The 14,011-nt window shown below is 43.1% G+C and overlaps 1 protein-coding gene across 5 annotated transcripts in view; it reads left to right on the plus strand.

The window, feature by feature from the left end:
- The first annotated feature begins 8,454 nt into the window (after nt 1-8,454).
- Nucleotides 8,455-14,011, plus strand: part of magi2a (membrane associated guanylate kinase, WW and PDZ domain containing 2a) — a 343,918-nt gene continuing 338,361 nt past the window's right edge. For 2 of the 5 annotated variants that reach the window (XM_065021544.1, XM_065021546.1), the window contains exon 1: nt 8,455-8,940. In XM_065021544.1, coding sequence (XP_064877616.1) covers nt 8,643-8,940 — 298 coding nt within the window. In that variant the 5' untranslated portion in view covers nt 8,455-8,642. The remainder of the gene's footprint in view (nt 8,941-14,011) is intronic. The other 3 variants (XM_065021541.1, XM_065021542.1, XM_065021543.1) reach the window with 2 other exon arrangements.

A 14,011-nucleotide genomic window follows, 5' to 3' on the forward strand; every position in this document is an offset into this window, starting at 1 on the left:
GAACGGCACTGATTATGATTAAAGACTGTCATCTGCCACTGCACCACACGGCCCTGAACGGCATGATTAAAGACTGTCATCTGCCACTGCACCACACGGCCCTGAACGGCATGATTAAAGACTGTCATCTGCCACTGCCCTGAACGGCATGATTAAAGACTGTCATCTGCCACTGCACCACACGGCCCTGAACGGCATGATTAAAGACTGTCATCTGCCACTGCACCACACGGCCCTGAACGGCATGATTAAAGACTGTCATCTGCCACTGCCACTCAACGGCATGATTCAAGATTGTCATCTGCCACTGCACCACACGGCCCTGAACGGCATGATTAAAGACTGTCATCTGCCACTGCACCACACGGCCCTGAACGGCATGATTGATTCAAGACATGATTGTCATCTGCCACTGCACCACACGGCCCTGAACGGCATGATTAAAGACTGTCATCTGCCACTGCACCACACGGCCCTGAACGGCATGATTAAAGACTGTCATCTGCCACTGCACCACACGGCCCTCAACGGCATGATTCAAGACTGTCATCTGCCACTGCACCACACGGCCCTGAACGGCATGATTAAAGACTGTCATCTGCCACTGCACCACGGCCCTGAACGGCATGACAAGACTGTCATCCTGAACGGCCCTGGCATGATTAAAGACTGTCATCTGCCACTGCACCACACGGCCCTGAACGGCATGATTAAAGACTGTCATCTGCCACTGAGCCCTGAACGGCATGATTAAAGACTGTCAACAGCCCTGAACGGCATGATTCAAGACTGTCATCTGCCACTGCACCACACGGCCCTGAACGGCATGATTCAAGACTGTCATCTGCCACTGCACCACACGGCCCTGAACGGCATGATTCAAGACTGTCATCTGCCACTGCACCACACGGCCCTGAACGGCATGATTCAAGACTGTCATCTGCCACTGCACGGCCCTGAACGGCATGATTAAAGACTGTCATCTGCCACTGCACCACCCTGCCCTGAACGCATGATTCAAGACTGATTCATGATTAAAAGACTGTCATCTGCCACTGCACCACACGGCCCTCAACGGCATGATTAAAGACTGTCATCTGCCACTGCACCACACGGCCCTGAACGGCATGATTAAAGACTGTCATCTGCCACTGCACCACACGGCCCTGAACGGCATGATTAAAGACTGTCATCTGCCACTGCACCACACGGCCCTGAACGGCATGATTAAAGACTGTCATCTGCCACTGCACCATGATTCAAGACTGTCATCTGCCACTGCACCACGGCATGATTAAAGACGTCATCTGCCACTGCACCACACGGCCCTGAACGGCATGATTCAAGACTGTCATCTGCCACTGCACCACCCACGATTAAAGCCCTGAACGGCATGATTAAAGAGATCTGCCACTGCACCACACGGCCCTCATGATTAAAGACTGTCATCTGCCACTGCACACGGCCCTGAACGGCATGATTAAAGACTGTCATCTGCCACTGCACCACACGGCCCTGAACGGCATGATTAAAGACTGTCATCTGCCACTGCACCACACGGCCCTCAACGGCATGATTCAAGACTGTCATCTGCCGCTGCACCACATGGCCCTGAACGGCATGATTCAAGACTGTCATTTGCCTGTGCCTCATCACAGGGTTATGCCAGGTCGAGATGAAACACCCACAGCCAACAGCTGAAGGTGGCTGCTGTAACAGAGCTAATACTCCCATGTCTTTACAGCTGATAGAGGCGATGGGGAAATGTCAGGGTTAGAAGTTGCAGGCTTTACCTATGAGTAATGGATCACAGAGCGCCACAGAGAGATCCTATGTTGAAACTGTGCAATAAGGCTAACCTACATGCATTCTTCTAAAGGCCAAAAAAAAAGAGGTTGCCTTGCTTCAGATATGACCTTTGACACTGTTCATGTAGCGTTGTTGTATTCATCTTCAGCAGCAGCTTTGGGTGGTAATAATATCAGTGAAAGGAGTATGGTCGGTGAGATGTCAGAAGAGCAGAAAGGTGTCACAGTTCGATCTGTCTCTACGTGTTTGTCAGACATGCTTTGTGACATGATGTTAAAGCCAGTTCCTGGTTAAGTCCATCAAACCGTAGGCGTGGCGTTGATTGTGCAATAATGACAACGTTCCGCGTTGATGGATGAGGGGCCCTGGGACGTCAGTCCATGACAGATTACACCGTATGACTGAAACTTTCCCTCTCATCACATCATAGAATCAGCAGAGGACTACACTAGATACAGCAGTGGGAGGCTCTGTTTTCAGATGACCTGACCCGTGTGTGTAACTAAGAGTGGTTAAAAGCCTGTAGAAGGAAGGGGAACTTATCTCTGAGCCAATAGGGAGGAGACACTTGTCCTCATTTATGTCCTGAAGCAGTGTGTGCTTCTCACTGGGACTCTCCAGAGTGACTGCCCCTTGCTATTGCTACGCTGTGATTCCGCCTCAATCACTCGCTGTAAAAGCCCTAAATATATCCTCCAGTCACCGCTGGCCCAGCGCTGGGGAACGAGGGAAGAGGAGAAGGGGGGGGGGTCGTCTGCCATTCATTGTTTTAAAGAGGAGCAGCTTGTCAGAGCTGGTAGACTGATTCAGGTCCTTGCCATAAAACAAGTGGTGGTGTTTCTCATTCACACACTGAGTACCGTGAGACAACTAAAAAATACATGGTAGTGTGGCAAGGGACTCCGCTGAAGGAACAAAAGAGTTTATGAAGACCAGAGCTTCGTACATGAAGCAGTCTCCAGTACATAATGTGGAACTCCTCAATGAGTTCCTTTTTGGAGTCTGTGGAAATCAATCAAAACAGTGTTCTACTAGCTAGTTCCCTCCCATTGAAAGGTATGAATAATACAACTCTGAGATGTTCTGTTATCTGAGAACATGGTGAGGTGGTGGTGTATTGACTGATTCATTGGTGAACAGTTTTTCAGGCCTCTTCCATTTCTCCCTCAGTAAACAGTAATACAGTCACTGTGACATGTCCTTGACGCATTTCAAACACAAGGACTGGCTAATAGTCAACATGGCGAGAGATTTGAATCTCCTTCCCCTTCTCTTTCACAGCCATTCTGTGCCCGAGGAAAACCAGAGGATGCCACCCTACTTCTCTTGGCATATTCAATTCCTTTGGGCGCACATAAGAGAGAGGAAACCCTTTATTAGGCAGCTAGCTAGGTCGAACAGATGGGGGCGCAAAAAAAACACGTCAAATGAAGCAAACGCAGGATCGCAGACTAGTTGATTATCTCCTTGCCCTGCCGACGGCCTGGAACAATCAGGCCCCATTCAATTACTCCACCGCTTTTTATATTGAGAGATGAAAACTCAAGCTGCCAAATCACCGTCAACAAGACTTACACACTTCATTGCGGCGACAATGAGCATCACTGTAAGGGATGGCACAAAGCGGCCATTGTTCTCTCCAATCACACCTCTCTCTTTATGCTGTGTAGCGACACAATTGGAGCCATCAGCCTACATTGCTTTATTCCTGGACCGACTTTAATTGCCTTGAAATTACCCCTGTCATATTCATTACATCACGTAGCAGCGTAGCATACCGAGGTCCTGGAGGCAGCATCACCGTTAGAGCCAATTGGCAGCTCCCATCTGGAGCAGTGCAATATGGAAGAGTGGACAGTTCCCACAGCAGTCCTTCACAGCTCCAAAGCCCATTGTGCCAACTCCCATACCAATATCACACCTGCTGTCCCTCCTACTGTGAACCACTCAGTCGTCGAAACAGAGCAATGGGTATGTGCTTAAAAAGTTCCTGAAGATACTGCAAGGGCTATAATGTTTTCACATTCTGATATGGCTAATGCACAATCTTTCACACGAAAACATTAGCATACATGATTATCTATCCTACTCTGCCTTTCTAAGGTCTTCGAAAGTCAACTTAACACACAGATTACCGACCATTTCGAATCCCATCGTACCTTCTCCGCTATGCAATCCGGTTTCAGAGCACCTCAGGGTGCACCTCAGCCACGCTCAAGGTCCTAAACGATATCATAACCGCCATCGATAAGACACATTACTGTGCAGCCGTATTCATCGACCTGGCCAAGGCTTTTGAATGTCAATCACCACATTCTTATCGGCAGACTCGATAGCCTTGGTTTCTCAAATGATTGCCTCGCCTGATTCACCAACTACTTCTCCGATAGAGTTCAGTGTGTCAAATCGGAGGGCCTGTTGTCCGGACCTCTGGCAGTCTCTATGGGGGTGCCACAGTGTTCAATTCTCGGGCCGACTCTCTTCTCTGTATACATCAATGATGTCGCTCTTGCGGCTGGTGATTCTCTGATCCACCTCTACGCAGACGACACCATTCTGTATACCTCTGGCCCTTCTTTGGACACTGTGTTAAGTAACCTCCAGACGAGCTTCAATGCCATACTACTCTCCTTCCATGGCCTCCAACTGCTCTTAAATGCAAGTAAAACTAAATGCATGCTCTTCAACCGATCGCTGCCCGCACCTGCCCTCCCGTCCAGCATCACTACTCTGGACGGTTCTGACTTAGAACATGTGGACAACTACAAATACCTGGGTGTCTGGTTAGACTGTAAACTCTCCTTCCAGACTCACATTAAGCATCTCCAATCCAAAATTAAATCTAGAATCGGCTTCCTATTTCGCAAAACTGTAAGGGTTTTCCTGTGGTGAAGTAGAGGCAGACCAAAACGCAGCGTGGTTATATTGATTCATGTTTAATAAAAACAGATAAACATGAACACTACAAAACAATAAACGTGGAAAACACAGAGACAGGAACAATCACCCACCAACACACAGTGAAACCCAGGCTACCTAAGTATGATTCTCAATCAGAGACAACTAATGACACCTGCCTCTGATTGAGAACCATACTAGGCCGAAACATAGAAATACCCAAAACCTAGAAAAACAAACATAGACTGCCCACCCAACTCACGCCCTGACCATACTAACTAAATACAAAACACAGGAAATAAAGGTCAGAACGTGACAAAAACAAAGCATCCTTCACTCATGCTGCCAAACATACCCTCGTAAACTGACCATCCTACCGATTCTCGACTTCGGCGATATCATTTACAAAATAGCCTCCAACACTCTACTCAGCAAATTGGATGCAGTCTATCACAGTGCCATCCATTTTGTCATCAAAGCCCCATATACTACCCACCACTGCGACCTGTATGCTCTCGATGACTGGCCCTCGCTTTATACTCGTCGCCAAACCTACTGGCTTCAGGTCATCTAAAACCCCACCTTATCTCAGCTCACTGGTCACTATAGCAGCACCCACCCATAGCACGCGCTCCAGCAGGTATATCTCACTGGTTACCCCCAAAGCCAATTCTTCCTTTGGCTGCCTTTCCTTCCGGTTCTCTGCTGCCAATGATTGGAACGAACTGCAAAAATCACTCATATCTCCCTCACTAGCTTTAAGCACCAGCTGTCAGAGCAGCTCACAGATTACTGCACCTGTATGTAGCCCATCTGTAAATAGCCCATCCAACTACCTCATCCACATACTGTATTTATTTATTTAGTTATTTATCTTGCTCCTTTGCACCCCAATATCTCTACTTGCACATTCATATATACATACATATAAATATATACATACACATAAATATATACATATATATTCTGCACATCTACCATTACAGTGTTTAATTGCTATATTGTAATTACTTCGCCACCATGGCCTATTTATTGCCTTACCTCCCTTATCCTATGTCATTTGCACAAATTGTATATAGACTTTTTCTACTGTATTATTGACTGTGTTTGTTTTACTCCACGTGTAACTCTGTGTTGTTGTATGTGTCGATCTGCTTTGCTTTATCTTGGCTATGTCGCAGTTGCAAATTAGAACTTGTTCTCAACTAGCCTACCTGGTTAAATAAAGGTTCAATTAAAAAAATGTGTTTAAATCCACCAGTCTTGGATATGCCATACCAGAGCACACCCTACATGTCAACCTGACTCAGTTTAATCAGTCTGTTATTCTAGTCTCATTCATCTCACCCCTTGTGTGGACGATGGCCTGAACTCCTCCCCAGCACCAGTATTCTGCCACCCTCTGAGAATTCCTCTCCTGGGTCAAACACTTCTTCCACCGAATTCCAGCCTTCAAAAGACTCCTCTTTCTCAGTTTGACCGGAGTCAGTGGTACTCCCACCTCTGGAATGCAGAGGGCCGCTTCTCTGGTTGCTTGGGAGGAGTCTATATCCACTGGCCAGTGTTTCCATCCCTTATCAAGGACACCAAAAGTGACTCTTAGAAAACATAATTATAATGGAGTTAGAGAAAGCTGTAGAAATCAAATCTGTATCTAAATGAACGTTTCTGTGCTACAAGGTATATTCAACTACTGAGTAAAAATAACTAAAAGACCCTCGATAGGAAGGACATGATAATTATGACATAATAACTGGGATATTCTGAATGAAGACGGAGTGGCATACTGCGTTGGCCTACTTATCATCAGAGAGATTGGCATACTGCGTTGGCCTACTTATCATCAGAGAGATTGAGCTGCTTTGAGGGAGAAAGTTCAAAGAGGATTGCCCACAGAGTTGAAGATACTACACTGCTTATAGAACTAAGAACTGCATGTCTCCTGGGAGAAGGTGGTTCCTAAATCAAATACTTACGTTCCTGTTTGAAGATGGATTATACTGGGAGAAATAATAACTTTTAAACTCATTTGGCTCCCTTTTAGATTCATTTTAGAGGAATGGGAATTTGCTTCATTTGAAGAAAATCTCATTGGAAAGCTGGGTAAAAAAGAGCAATAAATATTTAATTGTCTTGTGATTGTCAGGATGTGGAGAGACAGGGAGATATGACTGCACTTTTGGGCAAATCTATTTAACCATACTAGACCACAGCGTTTTAATTGTGCTCTTCTCCCTGTGTCTGTTGAAGCACATGTTGTTTTACTGAGCAGGGACATGAGGCTCTGTGGCCACTACAGGCCATGTACACCATCCTCGGATTATCTCCCAATTCATCCAGATGAACACAGATTACACTTCGAACCACTTTCCTGTCATATTCACTGCACTCTACAATGGCCTTGGGATAGTCCTGTATAATCAGCATTATTTAATGACAGTTCATCTGTTCTCATACGGAGAGAAATAGAAACCGAGGGTGGCAGCAGTCTCACTTAAAGGCTTCAGATTGTCTTTCATTTGTCTTTTCCCTGCATCACTGCTCAGGGTAAACAAAATGAATTAATGCATTCAAGAAAAAGAGTATCACAGAGACCATAAGCGACGAGGATACATGTCCAGTGTTGGTGCATCAGATTCCAGTGCTTGGATTCAGATGTTAATGTCTGAATCCAGTATGTATAGAACTGTGTTCTGTCTTGCCAGATATCAACCCTAGCATATACAGTAACACTCAGGCCAAGGTGTGCTGTGAAGTGAGGGCTGTGTGTGGTTATGTGACAGGGACTTGTAGGCTAGCATCCTGGACTGCAATCAGAGACTGTTTGTGTCACCTGACCATAATGCATGTTGAACTGGGGGAAACAAATAAGTAAACCAGTGAATGAAACTTTTACAAGCCAAGAACCTAAATAAACAGAGTGGAGCCTGGGGGGAAAATCTGCAACAACAATATTGAATATTGTATAAAACTAACTTTGTACTGTACGGTAGCTGTATAGCCTACCCATTAAATTGTAATATCAACTAAAAGACTTCCTCATTCAAACATTTATGGCCATACTAGAGGACTAGTCCCATGTGAATAGTTGACATACAGTAGGAGTGTCTGACAGGAGGACCATTGTGCCACAATAAGTGTTTGCAATTACATTTTGTTTTATTCAAGCGCAAATAAATATGTATTTACATAACAACTAAGTTAGTGTCGTTACAGTGCAGGTCAATGTTGTTACAGTATACAATTTCAACTGTTAAACGTATACCAATGTAATTACCATGAAATAAATACATACATATTGTGGACCTGAATAGCCTACAGTGATTTTTGTTGTTGTAGATATTATCGTGAATACACAAGTAGGCTATATGTAAGTATAGCAGCATAAAATAGGTTTCAACATCGAACACGAGAACAATGGGCATACAGAAAATATCCGTTTTTTTTTAATGCCACCTTCACTTTAGGCAACTCTGCATCCTACAACTGTGGAATTTCGGCAACAAAGTATCCATGTCTCTAAGAACTCTGAAAATGTGTCTGTGAGAGATGGAGGCGAGGCGGCTGCTTTCTGCTTCTTCCCAGGTCAGTCTGATCTGATGCGCGTAGCCATGCCAGTGGAAAATACCGTTCATTTTCTCTCCTTCATTTTTTCCTTTCTGCGGGAAGCTTCGGATTCGGGAGCCGTGCCTTCTCTCCTCCTACAGACATCACATCCGGGTCAGTTGGCTGCAACTGTGTGTATAGCGAGCTCAGTACAGCAACGCAGGCTGAGACAGCTGCTGTGTATCCTGTGCTGACATGGATACGACCACTGGCGTTTGTTGAAACTGTTCACCATAACATCAAGCTGGGAAGCTAAAACCAGGGACGCCTGCGGAAAGGACCGATAATTTCTTGCATGGGTGCCCTCGAGGGATAGCCACTATTCAGCCATGTCCAAAAGCCTGAAGAAGAAAAACCACTGGACCAACAAAGTCTATGAGAGTGTCCTTTGCAGGAATAAGGAAGGGGAGCTTGGGTTCGAGTTGAAGGGAGGCGCGGAGAATGGACAGTTCCCATATCTTGGGGAGGTTAGGCAAGGCAAGGTGGCCTGCCAGAGCGGCAGACTGTCCCAAGATGAACTACTCCTTGAGGTCAATGAAACGCCAGTGGCCGGACTAACCATCAGGGACGTGCATGCAGTGGTCAGACACAGCAAGGACCCTGTCCGCCTTAAGTGTGTCAAACAAGGTGAGTGAACTGTCTGCACGACTCTGTTATGAACTCTTTTGTCTGCTGTTGATTACAAAAAAAGCTTTGATACGTATTTCTATTGTTCCCCCAAAAATATCGAAATAATGAATATCTTAAGTTGAAAGAAGACGCGGCTAGGGAGCGCAAACTTTTATTTTTGCTTCCTGATCTATTGTGTTCAAAGGGCGGACGTGCAACAAAGTTACATTGAAATGATGGTTATTTTGTAGCGCAGCTCCTTGGATTTCTCTATTGTACAGTTCATGTTGCTAAGTAGCAGAATTGGTGTCATGACTGGAATGGGGGTGTGTTATGTTTGAGAAGGTGTAATCGGATTCAGTTTGTATATCCCGGAGGCGGTCGGCAGCTATCGATGATCTTGTAAAATATGCTATATATTTTTAATGGTTTGTACATTTTCTGCATTGAGTCATGTTTTGGGATTTATGTCGTTGGCCTGGCTGTCAGACAGGGTGGAATGTTACTCTGAAATGTTATTGTCAGGCGTGTGGGTGTGGCATTTTGTTTCATGATTTAGTAATGTGAGTTCTGATGTTGGCACATTTAAATGTTATAATTTATTTTCAGGGACATAAATTCTACTAATTAAGTATCACATTTCTTGAATTAATTTAGCGGGAAAAGGTACTAAAGTTCGACTACGGTTGCATCAGAAATAAGTCACCCATGCCATGGGCGAATTTTTGTCATTTTTATGGATACAGTATTCAGTTATGCATTCCGCGAGTAATTGCTTCACGTGCTGATTGGGTTACATTAGATGCACATGTACCCATGCAGGCTCGCGCCTGAAGTCAGTAGAAGGCTTCAAGGTTTGGAAACATAGTGAAATGAAATATGTATCCCTTTATTGTTGTGAGATTCTTCAACTCTAGATGGTTAGTTTGGAGTTACAATATGTATCCCATAGTAGACAACTTGTCCATGTATTATTTGTAAACCATATCAGGAGATAAGGCTATTGAACAGTAACATTCATTGATTAGACTTGTATTGTTTTGGGCACCTTAAGGTCAACAGTCTTCTGGAAGGGACTCTTATAGAAAACATACATTGTCAGTATGCATGGAGAATATAGCCTATGGGAGTTCCTTGTGGGGAAAACCGGACTCATTGTGGTTGTAATAAAAGTGAAGGTGGCAGCTATGAATGTTTTTTTGTGGTGTTTTTAATAATGTAATAATCACTTTCAACAAACATGAACACATGCATACAAAATGAAGTGTCACCTCCCACCTCATCCCAATCCCACTGCACCTGAGAACCGCAGGGATCAAATGAAATGAACATACAGTACATGAATAAAAAAAGAAACAAAAGAAACTCAAAGCAACACATCACAAAGTGATTCAGCTGCAAGACGCCATTGGTTCAAAGTGTCTTCTTCAGCTCCATATAAATAACATGCTGCTATGAACCTTTCGACTGCATAGGCTATGGGGCTTTACTGAATATAGGCCTACGTTCTGATTGTGGGCAGCTTTAAACACACACAGTAGTTATGATAGAGAGTTTATAGAGTTATAACACTTGCAGGAAAACCTATATTTGCATTCTACATAGTGACGATCCTATGCCCTTCCCTACAGATTTTTTTCTTCTCTGAGATATAACATGGGATGTTTTGCATTTCGGGCTGGGTGAGAGATCTCTAGTCTATCCTCTTTGGGGTAAAATAAATAAATAAGCGAAACCCTGTAAGGAGCTTTGGATCAATGTCTTTGGCTGTGTGCTTTGTGTGATTGGGAGGCCGTTCCACTTCATACCCAGGGGATTTTCTCAAATTAAAGATATATGAACCTAATTTTCACACTTCCTCTGTTACACATGTCCCCATCGGATTGGTCAAGCTGTGGAAGTTTTGTCATGGCTTTTTTTGGATCACTTTAATAACTCTCTCTCGCTATAGTTGTTTATCAAGCAGTTTTTGCTTGTGCCAAAGTATTTATCTTTTAATTACAGACGTGGACATACTTTGATTTGACAGTAATATGCTCCCTTTTCAATTATCACATACTAGCGAGTTTAATTCAATTGCTTTTGTATCTTTCAGTGAAGATGATTCAGATGGCTCAAATCTGTTCCATTTAGAAGCTCTTGGTATCTTTCAGTAAAGATGATTCAGATGGCTCAAATCTGTTCCATTTAGAAGCTCTTGGTATCTTTCAGTGAAGATGATTCAGATGGCTCAAATCTGTTCCATTTAGAAGCTCTTGGTATCTTTCAGTGAAGATGATTCAGATGGCTCAAATCTGTTCCATTTAGAAGCTCTTGGTATCTTTCAGTGAAGATGATTCAGTTGATTCAGATGGCTCAAATCTGTTCCATTTAGAAGCTCTTGGTATCTTTCAGTGAAGATGATTCAGATGGCTCAAATCTGTTCCATTTAGAAGCTCTTGGTATCTTTCAGTGAAGATGATTCAGATGGCTCAAATCTGTTCCATTTAGAAGCTCTTGGTATCTTTCAGTGAAGATGGTTCAGATGGCTCAAATCTGTTCCATTTAGATGCTCTTTGTATCTTTTCAGGCCAAAGAGCTTTGGTATGCCAGAGAGACGGTGGGTGTCAGGTCTGATATGACATCATATGGAGATTCCCTATGCAGAGTGGCAGGGAAGACAGTTTATCCCGACTGCTACTGTCTTGCCCATTCAGAATAGATTACACAGTAATATATACAGTAGAGGTCGACCGATTATGATTTTTCAACACCGATACTGATTATTGGAGGACCAAAAAGGCCGATACCGATTAATCTGACGTTTTTTAAATTTTATTTTATTTAAAACATTTTTTTTTTAAATAATGACAATTACAACAATACTGAATGAACACTTATTTTAATATAATATAATAGATCAATAAATTCAATTTAGCCTCAAATAAATAATGAAATATGTTCACTTTGGTTTAAATAATGCAAAAACAAAGTGTTGGAGAAGAAAGTAAAAGTGCAATATGTGCTATGTAAGAAATCTAACGTTTCAGTTCCTTGCTCAGAACATGAGAACATATGAAAGCTGGTGGTTCCTTTTAACGTGAGTCTTCAATATTCCCAGGTAAGAAGTTTTAGGTTGTAGTTATTATTGAAATTATAGGACTATTTCCCTCTATACCATTTGTATTTCATTAACCTTTGACTATTGGATGTTCTTATAGGCACTTTAGTATTGCCAGTGTAACAGTATAGCTTCCGTCCCTCTCCTCGCTCCTCCCTGGACTCGAACCAGGAACACAACGACAACAGCCACCCTCGAAGCAGCGTTACCCATGCAGAGCAAGGGAAACAACCACAGGCTCAGCGCGAGTGACGTTTGAAACGATATTAGCGCGCGCTAACTAGCCAGCCATTTCACTTCGGTTACACCAGCCTCATCTCGGGAGTTGATAGACTTGAAGTCATAAACAGCGCAATGCTTGACGCACAACAAAGAGCTGCTGGCAAAACGCACGAAAGTGCCGTTTGAATGAATGTTTACGCGCCTGCTTCTGGCTACCACCACTAAGTCAGATACTTAGATACTTGTATGCTTGTATGCTCAGTCAGATTATATGCAACGCAGGACACGCTAGATAATATCTAGTAATATCATCAACCATGTGTAGTTAACTAGTGATTATGATTGATTGATTGTTTTTTATAAGATAAGTTTAATGCTAGCTAGCAACTTACTTTGGCTTACTGCATTCGCGTAACAGGCAGTCAGTCTCCTTGTGGAGTGCAACGAGAGAGAGGCAGGTCGTTATTGCGTTGGACTAGTTAATTGTAAGATTGGATCCCCTGAGCTGACAAGGGGAAAATCTATCATTCTGCCCCTGAACGAGGCAGTTAACCCACCGTTCCTAGGCCGTCATTGAAAATAAGAATGTGTTCTTAACTGACTTGCCTAGTTAAAAAATATGAAATAAAGGTGTAACAAAAAAAACAAAAAAATCGGTGTCCAAAAATACCTATATCCGATTCTTATGAAAACTTGAAATCGGCCCTAATTAATCGACCATTCCGATTAATCGGTCGACCTCTAATATACAGCACAGTGGCACAAGTCTGATAGTGACCTTGAACGTTTTGATGCCACATGCCAGTCTTCTTATCAAGAGAACTGGGGACACCGCTGAACGTAGACAAAGTGCTCATCATTCTCAGCCACGACAGTGTTACAACCAAAGATACATTTCTCCTATTTTAGCACAATAAACCAATGGCTTGCCTGTCCTAGATAACTCAAGGTCACTCTCCCTCTTCTTCTACCTTCCAGTTGAAGGGCAGTATCGCTGACAAGTTTACACGCTTGATTTAACCTTCAATGGTTGATCAGGGTGTTTTAAATAATAGATCTCATGTTGAACGGGTGATGCTTCAATACGGTCATAACTCGAACACATCCTCCCCCTCAGACTATTGCTTTACACATTCCTCCCTCCTTCATTGTGGTCTTTGATGCCATTAAATAGTTCTAGATCCCAGTTTAATAGGTTTACAGCCCTGCATCTCTGTTTTGCAGTTATGTGATTAGCCGTGCTGGAGAGCTCAATTTCCGTTGTGCTTTAACCCTTGTGTGGTGTTCATGTTTTTGTTATTCACCCAATGTTTGCAGGTCTGATGGACCCAAAACATTATTGGGTTTTTAAAACAATACAGCCATAACAATTTACCTAAAAATGTACGCATATCATTTACAAGCAATATACACAGCATACATGGTTAACATTTACCTCTGCTAGATCTATTATAATCAAGACATGGGATATATATATATATATATATATATATATATATATATATATATATATATATAGTTGAAGTCGGAAGTTTACATACACCTTAGCCAAATACATTTAAACTCAGTTTTTCACAATCCCTGACATTTAATCCTAGTAAACATTCCCTGTTTTAGGTCAGTTAGGATCACCACTTTATTTTAAGAATGTGAAATGTCAGAATAATAGTAGTGATTTATTTCAGCTTTTATTTCTTTCACCACATTCCCAGTGGGTCAGAAGTTTCCATACACTCAAGTTAGTATTTGGTAGCATTGCCTTTAAAT

Source organism: Oncorhynchus nerka, linkage group LG8, assembly GCF_034236695.1.
Source record: "Oncorhynchus nerka isolate Pitt River linkage group LG8, Oner_Uvic_2.0, whole genome shotgun sequence".
Classification (NCBI taxonomy): Eukaryota; Metazoa; Chordata; class Actinopteri; order Salmoniformes; family Salmonidae; genus Oncorhynchus; species Oncorhynchus nerka.